General features: G+C 35.0%; 1 protein-coding gene across 4 annotated transcripts in view; it reads right to left on the bottom strand.

Annotated features, from left to right (window-relative positions):
- Positions 1 to 19,448, bottom strand: part of MAP2K5 (mitogen-activated protein kinase kinase 5) — a 236,612-nt gene that overhangs the window by 102,941 nt on the left and 114,223 nt on the right. For all 4 annotated transcript variants that reach the window (XM_081048101.1, XM_081048100.1, XM_081048102.1 and 1 more), the window contains 2 exons: positions 3,230 to 3,303; positions 2,218 to 2,268 (listed from right to left, as the gene is read on the bottom strand). In XM_081048101.1, the coding sequence (XP_080904227.1) occupies positions 2,218 to 2,268; positions 3,230 to 3,303 (125 nt within the window). The remainder of the gene's footprint in view (positions 1 to 2,217; positions 2,269 to 3,229; positions 3,304 to 19,448) is intronic.

Below are 19,448 nucleotides of genomic sequence, written 5' to 3'. Positions count from 1 at the left end.
GCATAGATCAGAGGCTGGCAAATTTTTTTCTGTAGAGACAGATACTAAAATATTTGTCACTTTGTGGGCCATATGGTCTCTGTTGCAAGTGTCATGACTACTGCACTCTGCCACTGTAGTGCTAAAGCTGCCACAGACAATATGTAAACAAAGTGGGTATGGCCATGTTCCAATAAAACTTTTTTTAATTTTATTTTATTATTTTTAAATACTTGATTCCTAAGAAGTTAAAGAAAAGACACAAACATACAGAAAGGTTTTGTGCCTCCTTCACCCAATTCCCCACCAAAGGTAGTATTGCTATAACACAATATGACGACCAGGAAATTGATGCTGGTACAACCTACAGAGTTTATTCAGATTTTACTGATTTCACGTGTACTCGTTTGTGTGTGTTTGTACAGTACTATGTAATTTTAAAACTTTCTTTACAAAAACAGGCGGTAAGTCGAATTTGGCCTGACAGCTGTCAGAGATTCTCATGTAGAACTCAAAATTACAAAACAGACCAACTAAAATAAGAATAAATTGTGTGTTTTTTTTATTTTTTAAAAAACCCAGCTCTTCTCTCTCATGAGCAGAAAGAAGGCAGGGGTAAATACCTGTAACAGAATGGTAAGTGTTATTTCCATCTTCCCCCACTCTCAGCCTCTGACCTCACACCAGTCAGGTAAGAACGTGGCCAGAGAGAGCCTGCTGAACTGAGTGAAGCTCACTGGCAGGCTATCGTTCTTTGCTTCCTGGGTAACTTATGCTTTTACAGCGTGACAAAGTTGATGACTAGAATTCACTCACCCAAGAAATAAAGCAGTATTAGCTTTGCCAATCGGAGCTAACGTTTCATAATTTTAATCCTCACATTTTCAATTAACAGATGGACATATCACATTCATCCATAAACAAAAAGGAAAAAAGTAATTTCTTTAATGTACACCTGGGAAAGACAACTGTAATCTGGATTTGTACATTCAAACATAATGCAATTTAATTATGAGAGCAATTTAAAACTACTAAGAAATGATGGGCAGTTGAGAAATTGTTTCATTTATAATTTTCTTCTTTTTTTATAATCAGTGTTCCATACTCTTTCAAAGACTGAAATAGTGGCATTTGGCAGGGTTTTGTTAATTATAAAGGTGGTTCACCAATGACAGTTTACCTGGTAGAGCCAGGAGGGTGATTAAGTTTTATAAAAACAGATATGATGACTTCAGAGGTGAACATAGATATATTTTCATATTACCTAAAAAATAAGATTTTTCTTTAAAAACCATACAAGACAAAAATTAAACTAGTCTGGTATCGCAATAAAAAAAAATGCTTTGTACTGTTCTCAGAATAAGATCCAGGGTTCCATCCACACTAACACTGTTTAACTTCACAACATATAAAGACTATTAGAAGTGAAATGGATTACTGGAGTAAATCTAAGCCCCTCAATAAAGAAATCTAACCTTAATATATTAAAACAAAACTCTGCTCCCAAAATGATACTAGATAAGCTTTCTTGCTTGTTTCCGCCCCCACTCCCAGTATTGAAGTGATCGGGGAAACTAATAAACAACAGCATTTTTATGGACACAAATAACTTTCCTAAAAGGTAGGAAAAAGGAAACAGTCAAAACCAAATCCACATTGACCTCTGAAACAGTTCTATGCTTCTACTTTTTATACTTGGTTAATTTACTTCAGGGGAACTAAATCAGTTCTCTTAGAATAGGCAGGAACCCAGTAAGTAAACAGAATACAGATGTACAGTTCTGAAGAGAAATGCCTGCTAAACCCTTACATTCAGAGATCCATAAATAAGAGTTGGTCCCATCAATAATTTAATTTTTATCTCGTGACAAAGCATGTTTGTGTCCCTGGGAAAAAACAACCAATCTTATTGACTGACAATTTGGTATACTTGAGGGTTAATTAAATAAGGAATATGCCAAAGTACTCAATATGTTATAAGGTACAATTTTTCTGTTGGATTAAACTTCAAAACTTGAGCCAACCAGTTAAGTCAACAAAGTCAGATAAGTTGGTAGCTCCTGTATAAACCCTAGTGTCTTTTAGAAAGATTTAACAATCGAATCATGACTGAATTGACTTTGTAATTTATGATCTGTTAGGCTAAAGCTGTGGAATTAACTCAAGAATTATACATTACCAAGTACATAAAGATAAAGATGTTGGTTTTAAATGTTATTTTTGCATACGTTTACTTACCGCCATATAAGCATTTGTTCCAACATACGTCTTGGCTATAGAATTCACCAGCTATGAGACAAAACAGTCTGTTAGAACAATATAAAGATAATGTGGAAATAAAATGGGCAATTATTCCTCATTTAACCTACAATCATCATTTCTATAAATCAACTAAAAATTCTGTAAAAGGGAACAAATTTATCTACGAAGGCATTAAAAATGATTAAATCTCTTTTCTTTTGAATGTGATTTTAATTTAAACATGCACAGCATTACAGTTTACAGCAGATAACCTTAAACAATTCACTTCAGCAGGATGCTTACTGCTTTAGTACCCCAAACCCTGATATAAAAATCCAATTGGAAGTAGAATTTGAACACACTCATTTTTCAGTCAAATGGCTCAAGATGTGAATGAAGCCCCATGCATTACTAGAATGAAACAAACACTAAATACGCTGGAGGGATAACAGACTTTGACAACTCATAATACAACGATGACCTTCGCTTTGGTCTTCATGTTTGGCTGGGAGTAAAGGTGGCTGCAATTCAAATCAACATCACAGCACGCTCATGGGTCACTATCACTGGGGTTCTCAGGGGAGGCCCAAAATGGAAATTAATTAAAATTGGTGCTGCACATTGTAATGGCCCTCCACCATTGTTGCTCCCAATATTAATTTTTATTGTGGGCCAGTTGGGCTCCCCAGGCACAGCTCCCACTCTGCCCTCCCTTTTGTCTGGCCAAAACGCTTTCATATCAAAGCTGCATATCAATGAAGTTTGCTATTCGTAAGTAGTAATTACAATATCAGCAGTTTTTACTGTCATTAAACAATGAACAATCATATTCTGATGGAAGAAACTCTCTCGGAGATTAAAAATGAATAACACACTCCCAGCCGAGGAGAAGATGCAGAGTTCTGTTTGTCTGGCAGCTAGGTGATTTTTCGATCCAGAGGGTAGAATGAAAATAAAAAAGTGGATGTTGCAGAGAGGAGAGCAGAGGGGGTTGGAAAGAGAGACCTACCTGGGTGCTAACTCCAAAATCACACAACTTGACCTGTCCTCTTGTGTTTACTAGCATATTGGAGGGCTTCACATCTAAAAAGGGATGAGAAAGTCCACGTAACTAATTCTGTATCTACAGTCTTGTTCAATAAAACAAATACACACACACCATGTCACACTGCAGAAATGACATCATTTGTTCAACCTGGAATTCTAGTCACAAATTTAATACAAAGAATTTTATCTGGAGGCACATGTAAGGTCCTAACTCCTCCATTTCCAACCATTTCTGGTTCCTATAGGGTTTATTTCAAGTGAAAGCCAAATAAAATCTTGGCTTCCAACAATGGTAAATACACCCATCATTCCTTTTAAGAAAAGTAGGTAGATAAGAAAATGTAATCTTGCAAAGAATTTCCACAAAAGGCTTAGTTTTGTTCTCAGTTTGAAAGTATCACTCACAACTAATAAACAGTAAGGCCAAAAGGAAGCCAACAAGGAAAAACATCATTCGTATGTTGCTGGTAACAGGTCATACCGGAACAATGAGAAAATGAGTGCAATATTGCTTTCTTCTGGTGTTTACGTGGCAAATGCTAGTTCAGATGATCCTCAGAAACTGATCTAAAACATGTGTGTGCATGCATGCACTTATCAGTCTTTGTTTCATTCATCCTCTTCCTTCACATCATGTTTGACTGCTGCTATAGTTAACAAAAGAATTGACATAGCTTTTGCCAAGGCAGTCAGTTGCTAAATAATGACACAAAGGGTTTCTGTGAAGCATGGTCAGTGACAACAGTAAGCCTTTTCAGGAAACCAGGGAGCCCACAAAAACCATCCAAGCAGGAAAGAGCACGCCATTTTTGATGGTACAGAACAGCACCTGCTTCAATCTTTCACCTTCAGTGGCAAAAGTAGTCTGGAACAGACAAGTTGTTATATTTAATATAGCAAATAATCTTAATTACCCCTAAACTGAACAAGAAACACAATTTTTTATGTAACACTTTAAGAAAATCTGTAAATCTGTTCATCTTCCCGCCTCCCCTCCACCCTTAAAAGGGCACCCCGACAAAGTATCTTGCCAAGAGTACTTAATTCAAACTTCAAGTTCAAACTCCGTAATTCACAATTACTGAACCCCACCTACTATGTGACAGGCAATACGCTAGGCACTTTCTCTTTCATTATCTATTCAGTGATGCCTGTCTGACAGTAGAATGTAAACTCCAAGAACGCAGGGACTTTGGCTCTTTTATTGACCACTCTATTCCCAGCCTCTAGAAGAGTGCCAGGCATACAGTCAATGCACAATAAGTACTTCTTGAATGGATGAGAAAATAAATGAATGGGAACCATGCACATACAGTACGATTTCATGTTGATGATTTTGTTTGTGATCAGGGGGTAGCTATAGAACATGTTTCTGGAGCATGCCCTTCAGATAACACATTGTACACGTCCTTCGGGTGGGAGGCAGGCTTTGCTTCTTTCTGAGTACCAGGTGGTAAGCCTAGACAGGTATAAGGTCTTTTAACAAAACCTTGCCTCTCTGTCTCGTTTTTCTAATTTCAATACAAATCTTATACCATCAACATAATATAGTACTTTTACTACATCATTTCTCTCCTTGAGAAGGAAATTAAATATTCTCTGACACCCTCCTCCGTCCAAATGTGAACTCCTTAAGAATAGGGTTGTGCTTTCGTATGTGCCCGTGTTTAACTCAATACATATACATCACAGATGGCCACAGTGGGCACTCAATGTTTGCTGAACTGAAAGAGATGTTAGATTCTACATAGCCTGGTCTTATTTTCCAAATCTAATTCTCATTACAGGCCTCAACTTTGAATATTTTTCTTTTTAGCAATCTGCTCTTTTATATATTGATACCCTTAAATCACTCTTAAGCCACCACATCAGATGGAGACAGTTAATGAACAAATGTTTTGAGCTGCTGGAAAGAGCTGCCTGGAAATCACAAGGTATGCTAAAATTAACAAATCTGTAGCTTTAATCAGACACACATTTGACTTCAGTGGATCAACAGAGAGAAAAATAAAACAACCAAGTTTCTTCCATATCTTGGCTATTGTAAATAGTGCTGCAATGAGCACAGGATGCATGTTTTTGAATTAGTGTTTCGGATTTCTTCGGGTAAATACCCAGAAGTGGAATTGCTGGGTCATACGGTAGTTCTATTTTTAACTTTTCGAGGAACCTCCAAGCTGTTTTCCATACTGGCTGCAACAATTTGCAATCCCACAAACAGTGCATGAGTGTTCCTTTTCTCTGTATACTCACCAACATTTGTTGTTTGTTGATTTATTGGAGATGGCCATTCTGACAGGTGTGAGGTGGTATCTCATTGTGGTTTTAATTTGCATTTCTCTGATTAGTGACATTGAGCACCTTTTCATGTCTATTGGCCATGTGTATGCCTTCTTTGGAGAAATGTCTATTCGGGTCTTCTGCCCATTTATTTATTTATTTATTTATTAGTTTCAGGTGTACAAGACAAGGTAATACTGAGACGTTCATCATTTATATCCCTCACACTGTGAACCCCCCTCCCCCCATCCACTATCCCTCCGACCTCACACTGAGCCATCACATTATATATATAAAATTATAGTTGGCATTCATTAATGTTTAGCTTCTGGTGTACAATGCCATGCTTCTGCCCATTTTTTAATTGAATTGTTTGTTTTTCTGGTGTTGAGTTATATGAGTTCTTTATAAATTTTGGATATTAACCTTATCAGATGTATCATTGGTGAATCTCTTCTCCCATTCAGTAGGCTGTCTTTTAGTTTTTGTTGGTGTTTTCCTTTGGTGTACAAAAACTTTTTAGTTTGATGTAATACCATTTATTTTTTCTTGTGTTTCTCTTATCTGAGAATATAGATCAGAAAAAGTATTACTAAGAGCGATGTCAGAGTTTACTGCCTATGTTTTCATCTAGGAGTTTTAGGATTTTGGGTCTCACATTTAATCCTTTAATCCATTTTGAGTTTATTCTTGTATGTGTTGTAAAAAGGTGGTCCAGTTTCATTTTTTTTGGAATGTATCCATCTAGTTTTCCCAACACCATTTATTGAATAGACTGTCTTTACCCCACTTTGTATTCTTGCCTCTTTTGTCATAGATTAAATGACCAAATAGAAGTGTGTTTATTTCTGGGCTCTCTATTCTGTTCCCTTGAACTGTGTCTGTTTTTACGCCAGTACCATGCTGTTTTGATTACTATAGTCTTGTAGTATAGTTTGATGTCAGGTAGGGTGATACCCCCACTTTTGTTCTTTCTCAAGATTGCTGTGGCTATGTAGTGGTGTCTTTGTGTGGTTCCATATAAATTTTAAGATTATTTGTTCTAAAATAAAAAAAGATTATTTGTTCTAGTTCTGTGAAGAATGCCACTGGTATTTTTATAGGGATTGCACTGAATCTATAGATTGCTTTGGGTAGTATGTACATATTAATGATGCTAATTCTTCCTATCCATGAGCACGGTATATGCTTCTATTTATTTGTATCTTCTTCAACTTCTTTCAAGTGTCTTATAGTTTTCTGAGCACAGGTCTTTTACCTCCTTGGTAAAATTTATTCCTAGGTATTTTATTTTATTTTTTCATGCAATTGTAAATGGGACTGTTTTCTTACTTTCTCTTTTTGGCAGGCCATATGCACTCATTCTTCAACAAGGCTACTGAACTGATCTCCCTATTTTTACATTTCCTCTTCTATTGGCTGTTGAACACAGCAGGTAAAATGATCCTTTTAAAATTTAAGAGACCATGTCACATCTCTCCCGCCAAACCTCCAAGGGCTTCCCAACTCAGTGCAAAATGTGAAGTCCTCGTGACAATCTCTAAGGCCTGCTCTGAGCTGGCTCTCCACTACCTTGTGTTCTCATCTCCCTGCCCATTCTGCTTCATCTCACTCACCAGGTACGCTCCTACTTTGTGGCTCCGTACCCTGGACTGCTCTGCTTCCACATATATATGCATGGTTTGTTCCTTCACTTCTTTTAGGTTTCTGCTCAAATGTTATCTTTTTAAGAGAAGCCTTCCCCAACCACCCAGCATAGACAGCAGTACCTTCCCACACCAAATAACCCCTTTCCTCTCTGCCCTGTTCCAATGTTCTTAATACTTAGTACCATCAACACATATCTGCGTAAGTAAATCTGTTCCCTCACAAGTTCTCCTCTCTTGAAGGGTAGCTCAATGAATGCAGAGACTTGATCTGATTGTTCACTACTATGTCTAGAATGGTGCCTGGTGCAGACAAGAAGCAGTATTTGTTGAGCAAATGGTGAATGAATGATCTCTACTGAATAGATGGACAAACATGTTCATCCAGAGAAGCATGGATTTGGCCTGAAAAGGAGCTGTATCTTTTCCTACTTAAAGGCATATACTTCAGAATGAATATATTTCACTATTAATGAATACAGTTCCAAATGACATTTTTCATTCTAAGAAGAATCCAGTCATTCAAAAATACTCAACAAATATTTATTGCTACTTCACCATGTGCTAGACATAGTAGTAGGTGCTGTGGAGAGAAACATGAGCAAGATTCTGCCTTTCAGGAAAGTGCAGACCAAGAACCTGCTGGTATACTCTTTGATCAAAAATTCTGCACATGAGATTTCAGGATAACAACACTGCTTTGATATACTCTAAATGGGATTTTCTTCCTGAACAATTACACACTTCCTAAAATAAAGACAATGAGAGTTATATAACTAAATAGCTCCCAAGCCTGGCTGTGCATTAAAAAACAACAACACCCACCCCCCCCCCCCAAAAAAAAACCCCAAAAAACACAACTTTTTGGGTTCCACCTCAGATCTACTAAATCACAAACCAGTTTAATATAGCCTGGTGTTCAGACCAGCACTTAGAAAAGACTGACATAACGTGCTGTATTTCCCTTTGATTTAACTGCTAGAAAGTTCAGAATATCAAAAGAAAATTTTTCTCTCTTGTTTTCCTTTACTTTTAAAAACCATTCTTATTCATTTTTAAAAATCAATTTTATTGTACACATTTTGAATGTACAGTTTGATGAGTTTAACAAGTATATATATATCCATGTAACCATACCACAATCAAAATATGAAACATTTCTATCACCCCAAAAAATTCTGTGTCCCTTTATAGTCAACTTAACCCTGTCCTCTGGCAGCCACTCATGGGTTTCTGCTGTTATTGGTTAATATTATCTTTTTTACATACATTATAAACTCTCTAATAGGTTATTATAATTTTTCCTTTAAACAGTCTGGATTAATATTTGTACGGCATATCTCTATCATATTTAAAGCGGATACCCAGTTGGGTCTTGTTTTTTTAACAGGTCTCTGACAATCTGCTTTTAAGTGCAGTATAATGACCATTTACATTTAATGTCATTATTGATTTGGTTGTGTTCAGCTCTACATCTTACTATTTGAAAAAAGTAACAACTGTTCTTTATTCCTTTTTTCTTCTCTTGCCTTCTTTTGGGTTAGTTGGATTCTTTTCAGGATTGCAAAAGCAATCATGGGCAATATGTAAATGAATGGGCATGGTTGTGTTCCAATTAAATTTTGTTTTGAAGCTTTTTGAAAAAATCATTGTTCTAAGATCTACAATGTGTTTCTTTAACTTCTCAAAGCCTACTTTCAAATATTAGGGTATTTTATTTATAATTTAAGAACATTACAATATAGTCTTCCTCCCATCCTTCATGCTACCGTTGATTATGCATATCTTACATTTATAATACGTGTTGTAAGTTACACAATATGCTGTCTTTATTTCTGCTTTAAATAATTATCTCTTCAAGAAATTTCAAAGTGAGAGAAAAGTTTTTTATATGTCCACATGTTTACCACTATTAGTGCTATGTATTCCGTAATGCAGATCTAATCATCTATCTGGTATCATTTTCCTTCTGCCCTAAATAATTTTCTTTAGTATTTTTTATAAGGCTGGTCTAGTGGCAATAAATTCTCTCTGCTTTGATTGCCTAAAAAAGTCTTTGTTTAGCTGCTGAAAATATATTTACTAAACACAGAATTCTGGGTTGACAAGTTCCCCCATCCTTCTTAATTAAAAGATGTCTCTTTATTATCTTTTGGCATGCATAGCTTTTGATAATAAGTCTGCTGTCATTGTTATTTTTGTTCTTCTTCATGTATTGTTTTCTCTGAATATTTTAAGATTTTAAAAATCACTCCTTTAAAAATTTTTCTTTTGATATGCTTTGGAATGCCTTTTGTTTATCTTGGTTAGGGTTTATTGAGCTTCTGAGAGCTATGGGTTTATGAGTTTTATTAAATTTGAAAAGTTGGGGGCCATTATCTCTTCAAATTATTTTTTGTTCCCCTTTCTCACTCCTTTCCTCCTGAGACTCTAGTTATACACATATCCTAGACTCCTTGATACTGTCTCAAAGGTCCCTGAGGCTGTGCTCATGTTTTTTGTCTTTTTCTTTTATGGTAATTTTGGATAATTTCTGTATCTCTAACATCAAGATTACCGATCATTTCTTCTGTAGTACCTGATCTATTGTTAATTCCATTAAGTGAAAATTTTATTTCACATAATTTACTTTCATTTCTAGATATTCCACTTGGTTTTATGCCTTCCATTTCTCTCCTTAAAATGCTTATGGTTTCTGTGAAATCCTTGAGTATACTTATGCTACTTATAACTGTTCTGAAGTCCTTGTCTGCTAAGTCCATTATCTCAGTTTTTTCTTTTTTTGGGGGGGTCCTATTTCTACTGACTGATTTTTCTCCTGGTTATAATCTTTCATCCATTATCAGAAGAATAATTATCTGTTCACCAATTAATTTTTATTTGAGTGCCAGATATTGCAAATCTTATGTTGTTGAGCACTGAATTTTATTATTATCCTTTAAAAAGTGTTGTACTTGATACTGGCAGGTAGTTAATGTAGTTGCAGATAGCCAGATCATTTTGAGGCTTATTTCAGTTTTTATTTATACAGAGCCTAGAGAAACCTCCTACTCCAGGGCTGGTTTAGTCCCATTATTAAAGTATGGCCCATCTAAAGTCTCTCTTGTATGCACCAATGTATTCAACAAGTTCTTTTCCACTCTGGGTAGATGAAATTTTTAAAATTACCAACCTATGTAAGCTTTAGGAATTCTTTAGCTTATAGCTCCCTAGAAATCTTTTCCCCAGAAAATAGTTCATTGTCTGGCTTTGTAAGACAAATAGCAGAGGTTGCTATCTGGCCAAAGACTCAAGGAGGTTTGTATACAATTTCTTGAGCTCTTTTTTTGCATAGTTTCTGCCTCTCTAGGACTCTGCCCTATAAATTATAGACATTTTGGCATTCTTGATCTCCAAACTCTTGTCTCTTCAGCTCAGTAAGACTTTTGGGTCTGTTTGGGTTCCCCCTCCCTATGCTGCAGTCCAGAAATTGTCTCCAGGAACAAAGGTTGGGTGATTACAGAGCTCACCTCACCAGTTTGCCTTCTCTTGGGGATTACAGTCCTGTACTGCTTATCTAATGTCTGAAAACAGATGTTTCATGATGTTTTTTTTCAGTTTCCTAATTGTTTTTGGTTGAGGGCAACTCCTATAGCAGTGATTCCTTCCTAGGCAGAAATAGAAATATCCTTTTATTTTAAAATTCCTGTTTTGTTTTGTTTTTTGTCTTTTGTTCATTGTTTTGACCATATATTGCAAGCTGCCTTGAATCTCTTTTTTGAAATAGATGAAGTATAAATAACACTAGAACTTTAGTTAGGCTAAATCTGAATTCCTGTGGCAGAATTTTAAGCAAATGAAATCTTTTTAAATGTTAGAATGAAAATAGTGAAAATAGAATGAAAATAGTGAAAATAGTTTCACTTTATCTGAACAAAATATTCCACCTGATATCTGAGGTAATAAACAATCCTAGTATATAACCACTGAACTTATTACTTTCAAGTTCTCATTGAAAACATATAAATGCTACAACTCTCAGGAATAGCTCCAGGAATACTGAATGGTTTAATTTCTTTTTCTGTCTTTTTTTTTTTTTTTTTTTTTAATGTCACTGGAAGCCATAGACAACAGCACAACAGATTCGGGAGAAAGATTACTTTTGAGGAGGTAGTTATGTTTATGCTTATTTTAATGCAATCTCAAGTTACAGAAAACAAACAACAATTGAAGGAATACAGCTTTTCATTTAGCTCACTTAAAAAAACTGTAGCCTTTCTTCTGTAAGCAAAGCACAGAAAAGATGAGTCGTTAAAGTGACTGATTATAAATGGCAATCATCAGGGCAGATGTAAGTCATTTTGGTTTAATCAGGCCATTAATTATTAGGGTTTATCAATTAGTTTTATTGAGGCAAGGGAACTTAAATGAATACTAGCATTGATTTTAACTAAGACATTTTCTCAAAGAAAATACAAATGAGGTATGTAGAATCCTGGAATTACAGCTTCTTTTGATACCACTAAAAAGAAGTTAGCTTTGTCTAATGCAAAACATAAGCCTATAGTGAAAAACCAAACTAAACTCTAACCCCCTTTTTATTATATATGAAATATCATGTTTGGTGTTCCTAAATTTGAGGTTTGGTTTTAAGCTATTTTGGCCAAAAGGTCAATATCATGCTGGAGAAAGTGAGATAACAGTACAATGCAAAGTGACCCATGTTTGATATCAAATATTTCTTATCTTTTTTCATTTTAGAAAAAAAATTCAGTCATTTCACGCAGAGAGACAAGTCAGAATAGATTCCTCTTGGTCAGATCCTCTCAGAGGAAGCAGCAATGACATGGAAAGTGTGTGTGTGTGTGTGTGTGCGTGTGTGTGTATGTGTGTTTGTGTGTGTTTTATATATATATATACATATATATATATATATATATATATATATATATATATATATATATAAAAGATCAAGGGTGATACCTGATCTTCCTACCTTCACAAGGTTGTTATAAGAATTAAGTGAGACTGTGTGTTTATTAGTGCCTGTCACAGAGCTGGAACTCAATGAACTGTTTTATGAATAAAATGAATGGGAGAAACATTCTGTAAACTTGAATGTACTATATGTACTAGAAGATATTGCTCTGTAGAACTGGTAATGACAATGACTCTCACCCTAGAAAGTCAGGATGTGGAGCACCTAATATACTGGACCAGACCCAAATGCTAAATAAAGTTCACTTTCATTACATGAGCTCTACCTGAAAGCAGACTTCTTCCAGAATGTTAAGTGCTGTTCAAAAAAGAGTTAACAACTACCCAATCACAACCCATGTCTCCTGTCACAATACTTTCCCACTCCTTCAGTGAGATTTCACAGTAAGTTGAGTTACTTAATGATGATGTAATGAATATTTGAGTTGCATCAGTGACAGCCCACATAGATAATACGTAGCTATGATGCAGTTCTCTTTAATGATTTGAAGTGCTTTGAAGATTATTAGCAAAATATCAGGGAGTAGGAAGAATGAAAGAACTTACAAATAGAGTCTTGTGCATGCAGAAGATAATAGGTTTTCTACAGGAACCTGTATCTGAATAAACATCAGCCTTAAAGTGTCATTAAAAATTAAACTTAAACTTACCATATAACCTTTGTCATCACTTTCCTATTCTATCTTTAACAAAGTATGAAATAGCAGTGAATTACACTTATTATATACTATGTATCAATGGCAAATGGTAATTTCTTCTCAAAACTGATGTGTATTAGATGACCTGATTCACTGTGATTACAAATGTTTAAAGAAAGATGCTAAAACACCCCAGGTATCTACTCAAGAGAAATGAAAATGTAGAACCAAATAAAGATTTCTATATGAATATAGCAGCATTATTCATAATAGCCCCAAACTGGATATAATCCAAATGTCCCTCTACTAATAAGCGTATGGACAAAATGTGATATATCCACACAACAGGCAATATTATTCCACAATAAATAAGAATGGAAAGACAGTAATAAAAAACAAAAAAAGGCTATTACATATTAATAAAGGGGTCACTATAACAAGAAGACATAATATTTGTAAATATTTATGCACCTAATATAGGACAACTTAAATATATAATGCAAAAATTAACAGACTTAAAGGAAGAAACAGACAGCATTACAATAACATTAGGGAACTTTAATACCACACTTATATCAATAAATAGATCATCCAGACAGAAAATCAATAAGGAAACATTGGCTTTAAATCACACAATAGACCAGGTGGACTTAACAGATATATATATATATATATGTATATGTATATGTATGTATATATATACATATGTGTATACGTATATATATGTACATACATACATATATATGTGTATATATATGTATATATATATAACATCCCACCAAAAAACAACAGAATACACACTCTTTTCAAGTACACAAAGAACATTCTCCAGGACAGATCATTATGTTAGGCCACAAAACAAGTCTTAACAAATTTAAGCAGACTGAAATTAAATCAAGCATCTTTTCTGACCAATGATATGAAACTACACATTAATTACAAGAAAACTGGAAAATTCACAAATATGTGAAGACTAACCAACACGCTACTAACAAGTAATAAGTCCATGAAGAAATCAAAAGAGAAATTAAAATAATATCTTGAGACAAGTAAAACTGGAAATACATACCGAAAGTTATGGGATGTAGCAAAAGTAGTTCTCAGAGGGAAGTTCATAGCATAAATGCCTACCGCAAGAAACAAACAAAAACTCTCAAATAAACAACCTACTTTAAGAAACTAGAAAAAGAAGAACAAAACCAAAAGTTAGTAGAAGGAAGGAAATGACAAAGATCAGAGCAGAAATAAATGAAATAGAAACTAAAAAGGCAACAGAAAAGATTAGGGAAACCAAGAGCTGGTTCTTTGAAAAGATAAACAGAATTGTAAAACCTTTATCTAGAATCCAACAAAAAAGAGAGGGGGCTCAAATAAACAAAATCAGACATGAAAGAGGAGATGTTGCAACTAATACCACAGAAATACAAAGGATCATGAGATTACTATGAACAATTATACACCAACCAAATGGACAACCTAGAAGAAATAAATAAGTTCCTAGAAATGTGCAACCTTTTAAGAATGAATCATGAAGAAATTGAAAATTGAACAGACCAATTACTACTAAGGAGACTGAATCAGTAATTTAAAAACTCCCTACAAACAAAAGTTCAGGACCTGGCAACTTCAACTAGTTAATTCTACTAAACATACAAAGAAGAATAAATACCAATCTATTTCATGATGCTAAGCAATATCCTGATCCCCAAACCAGACAAATATACTAAGAAAATAACATTATGGGCTAATGTCATTGATGAACATAGATGCAAAAATTCTCAACAAAATATTAGCAAATAGAATTCAACAATACATTAAAAGGATCATATACCACGATGAAATAAAATTTATTCCAGGCATGCAGGGATGGTTCAACATCCACAAATCAATCAATATGATACACCACGTTGATAAAGTGAAAGATAAAAAATTATGTGATCATCTCAATAGATGCAGAAAAAGCAGGACAAAATTAAACATCCATATACGATAAAAACTCTCAACAAAGTGGGTATAGAGGGAACATACCTCAGTATAGTAAAGGTCATATATGACAAGTCCACAGGTAATATCATATTAGTGGTGAAAAACTGAAAGCTTTTCCTCTAAGATCAGGAACAAGACAGGGTTCACTAAACACAGTAATGGAAGTTCTAGGCAGAGCAATTACGCAAGAAAAAAAAAGATCCAAATTGAAAACAAAGAAATAAAACTCACTATTTGCAGATGACCTAATATATAGAGAAAACCCTAAAGACGCCACCAAAAAATTTAAATGAATTCAGTAAAGTTGCAGAATACAAAATCAATATACAGAATCTGTTGTATTACTATACACTAAACACAAACTATCAGAAAGAGAAATTTAAAACAATAATCCCATTTATAATTGCATCAAAAAGAATAAAATACCGAGGAATCAATCTAACCGAGGAGGTGAAAGATCTGTACAATTAAAACTGTAAGACACTGATGAAAGAAATTAAAGAAGACACAAACAAATGACAAGATATTCTGTGCTTATGGATTGGAAAAATTAATATAGTTAAAATATCCATACTACTCAAAGTGATCTATAGATTTAATGTAATCCCTATCAAAATTCCAATGTCATTTTTCACAGAAATAAAATAAACAATACTAAAATGTGTATGCAATCAAAAAGGACCTCGAATAGCCAAAGCAATCTTGAGAAAGAACAAATCTGAAGGTATCACACTTCCTCATTTCAAGCTATATTGAAAACTATAGTAATATAAACTGTATGGTATTGGCATAAAGACAGACACATAAATCAAAAGAACAGAAGAGCCCAGAAATAAACCAAAAATATACAACGGGGAAGGAAAAACTAGACAGCCACATGCAAAAGAATGAAATTGGAGCACTACTTTACACCATACACAAAAACTAACTCAAATGGCTTAAAGACTTGTACATAAGATCTGAAACCATAAAACTCTTAGAAGAAAACACAGGCAGTAATAAGCTCCTTGATAGGGGATCTTAGCAATGATCTTTTGGATTGACACCAAAAGCAAAAGCAACAAAAGCAAAAATAAACAAGTGGGACCAAATCTAACTAAAAAACTTCTGCACAGCAAAGGAAACCATCAATGAAATGAAAAGGCAACCTACTGACTGGGGGAAAGTATCTGCAAAACGCATATCTGATAAGGGATCAATATCCAAAATATATTAAGAATTCATACAATTTAACAGCACCCCCTCCTACAATCCAATTTAAAAATAGGCAGAAGATCTGTATAGGTATTTTTCTAAAGCAGACATACAGATGGCCAACAGGCACATGGAAAGATGCTCAATATCACTCACATTGGGGAAATGCAAATGAAAACCACAATGAGATATCACCTCACACCTGTTAGAATGGCTATTATAAAAAAGACGAGAAATAGCAAGTGTTGACAAGGCTGTGGAGAAAAGGGAAACTTTGTGCACTGGTGGGAATGCGAAGTGGTGCAGCCACTATGCAAAACAGTATGGGGGTTCCTCAAAAAAATTAAAAATACAAGTACCACATGATCCAGTAATCCCACTTTGGGGTATTTATCCAAAGAAAGTGAAAACTAACTCAAAAGATATACGCACCTCCATGTTCACTTACAAGACCGAAGACACGGAAACAGCCTGAGCATCCACTGACAGGTGAATGGACAAAGAACATGCGGTATATGCAATGGAATATTATCCAGCTATGGAAAAGAATGACGTCTTGCCATTTGAAACAACATGACTGAACCGAGAGGGTATTATGCAGAGTGAAATAAGTCAACCAGAGAAAGACGAATAAGTATACGTAGACCAGCCTCCTACAAAAAACCAAACCAAACCAAACCAAAAATACAACATTAAGCTCATACAGAGAGCAGACTGGTGGTTGCCAGAGGTGAGAGGTTGGGGGTGTGTGTCATAATTCCATTTAAAAGATAAATTAAGTGAAAGGGATGTAATGTACAGCATGGTGACTATAGTTAATAATACTATATTGTATATCTATAAGTGGCTAAGGGAGTAATCTTAAAGGTTCTCATCACAAGAAAGATATTCCGTAACTACGTATAGTGACAGATGTTAACTAGACTTACTGTGGTGATCATTTTGCAATATATACAAATATCGAATTATGTTGTACACCTGAAATTAATATAATGTTGTATGTCAATTATACCTCAACAAAAAAAGTGGAATAAACTGCTGACATGTAACAACACAGATGAAACTCAAAGACATTATGCTAAATGAAAGAAGTGAGATAGAAGAGATTTCCTATTGTTTGATTCCATTTCTATAAAATGTCTTAGAAAAGGCAAATCTCTAATGTCAGAAAATAGATTAGTAGTCCCTGAAGTAAGGGCTGTGGGGGAGGGACTGACTGCAAATGGGCATGAGGACTCATTCTTTGAGTAATGAAAATGTCCTAAAATGGATTATGGTGATGTCTGTACAATTCTATAAGTTATTAAAAATCCCTGAATTGTACACTTAAAATGGGTGAATTTTATGTTAGTTACATATCAATAAAGGTGTTTAAAAAATCAGCCTCATGGAAAAAGTATGGAGGTTCCTCAAAAAATTAAGAATAGAATTACCATGTGACCTAGCAATCCCTTTCCTGGGTATCTATCCCAAAAATCTGAAAACATTTATCCAGAAAGATATATATGCTCCAATGTTCATTGCAGCTTTATTTACGGTGGCCAAGGCATGGAAACTAAAGTGTCCTTCTGCAGATGATTGGAGAAAGGAGATGTGGTATGTATACCAAATGGAACACTACTCTGCCATAAAAAAAGATGAAACAGTACCATTTGCAACAACATGGATGGATCTTGAGATTATTACGCTAAGTGAAAAAAGTCACAGAAAAAGTCAAGAACCATATGACTTCACTCATATGTGGGACATACAACTGAAAGCAACAAAGGAGCAAGACAAACTAACAAACAAAAACTCACAGACATAGATAACAGTTTAGTGGTTACCAGAGGGTAAGCGGGGAGGGGGCGTGGTAGAAGAGGGTAAAGGAGGTGAAATATATGTAATAGAAGGAGAACTGACTCTGGGTGGTGAACACACAATGTGATATATAGATGATGTATTATAGAGCTGTACACTTGAAAACCTACGTAATTTTACTAACCATTGTCACACCAATAAATTTAATTGAAAAAAATCAGTCTCAAACACAATTTGACTTCTTATTAACTCCTCCATAGTTTTTCAGGTGCTTTGTGGTCCCTTTCTTACTCTATAACAAAATATGAAACATCAATTAATTACACCGATCACACATTTTTGTCAATGGTAAAATGGTTATTATCTCTCAACACTGATACACACTAGAAGGCCTGATTATGATTATAAATATTTAAAGAAAGATACTAATTTTTAAATGTCACTTCTGTGTTTTTAAAATTAATTCCCACAATAATTAAGGCAATGTACACAAAATGGGAAAACTGATTCAAACTGATTCAAACATCAGTTTTTCAAACTGATGAAAAAATTGGTCAAGCAACCACAGTTGCCTCAATAATCTCTGGTAACTGTTCTGACTGATTTTCAGGCTGGATTGTTTTTTTCACTGAATTGACCAAATTGACTGTGGAAATTGGTATCATGTTGAGACAACCCATGTTGCCACCCATAACTGCCTCATGCCGGAAACTGTGTTTTCAACACATGCTGCATCAATTAGCCATTAAACAATCCACATAAACAGCATCAAGCTGAAGCCTTGCTAATGAAGGCCAGAGCTCACTAGAGCACGTGCTTTCTGCAGCTCTTCACAAAAGAGTCCTCCGCCCACTGCCCAGCCCTCATCCCCAACACAAACCCGGGTCAGAGTGGGAGGCTACCCTCGGTCAGGATATGGCTGGGCGCCCAGGGGCTCTTCAGAATAGATAAATAAAAGCTCTTTTACAAAACTACAGTTGGAGTTACCCAATGTGCTTTGCACAGGGACCTACCTATATTTCAATTTTTCAGTAAGATTACTTCCAAATAAAATTGTGACTTTGAAAGGCTATTTATATGCTTTTTCTTGTCAGTAAAGGAAAACCATGCAAATAGAGCATTCCTTTTTTGGCTGTGATCTATTCATATCAGGTGCTGGTGATATCTCCTACTTCGACTCCTTTCGGTCTCAGTTTTGTTTTATACTTAAAACATTTAATTTGCTTTGTGCTCTCTTGTGTAAACCTCACTGAATGCTTTTGGAAAGTGGCACAGTACAGTTCTTAAGGACACATGAGTTCAGTTTTAAAATATGGCTCAGTTGTGAGATGATCATGGAAGCAGAAATAAACTTCTCTTCAACTTTTCCCCTCTACGAAGCAATTACATTGTTTTGCTTGAATGCCAAAAAGCCACTCTCAGTTTACCAGGAGCCAGAGGACACATTAGCAGGCCTCCACTCTTAGCAACCTCTCCTAGCACTGTGCCAGGGCGCTTCAGCAACCTTCTTTCATTATGCTTAATTGTCTTATGAAAAGACAACTAATATATCTATCTAGTTATTTCTTGGGGACTGCATTCTAATGAATGAGAACAGCAGGTACAATTAAATATAGACGATGCTGACATGCATTACAAATTGATCTGTGCACAACAGGAA

The sequence above is a fragment of the Rhinolophus hipposideros genome, assembly GCF_964194185.1.
Source record: "Rhinolophus hipposideros genome assembly, chromosome: 5".
Taxonomy (NCBI): domain Eukaryota; kingdom Metazoa; phylum Chordata; class Mammalia; order Chiroptera; family Rhinolophidae; genus Rhinolophus; species Rhinolophus hipposideros.
This window is presented reverse-complemented; position numbering and strand designations above follow the sequence as displayed.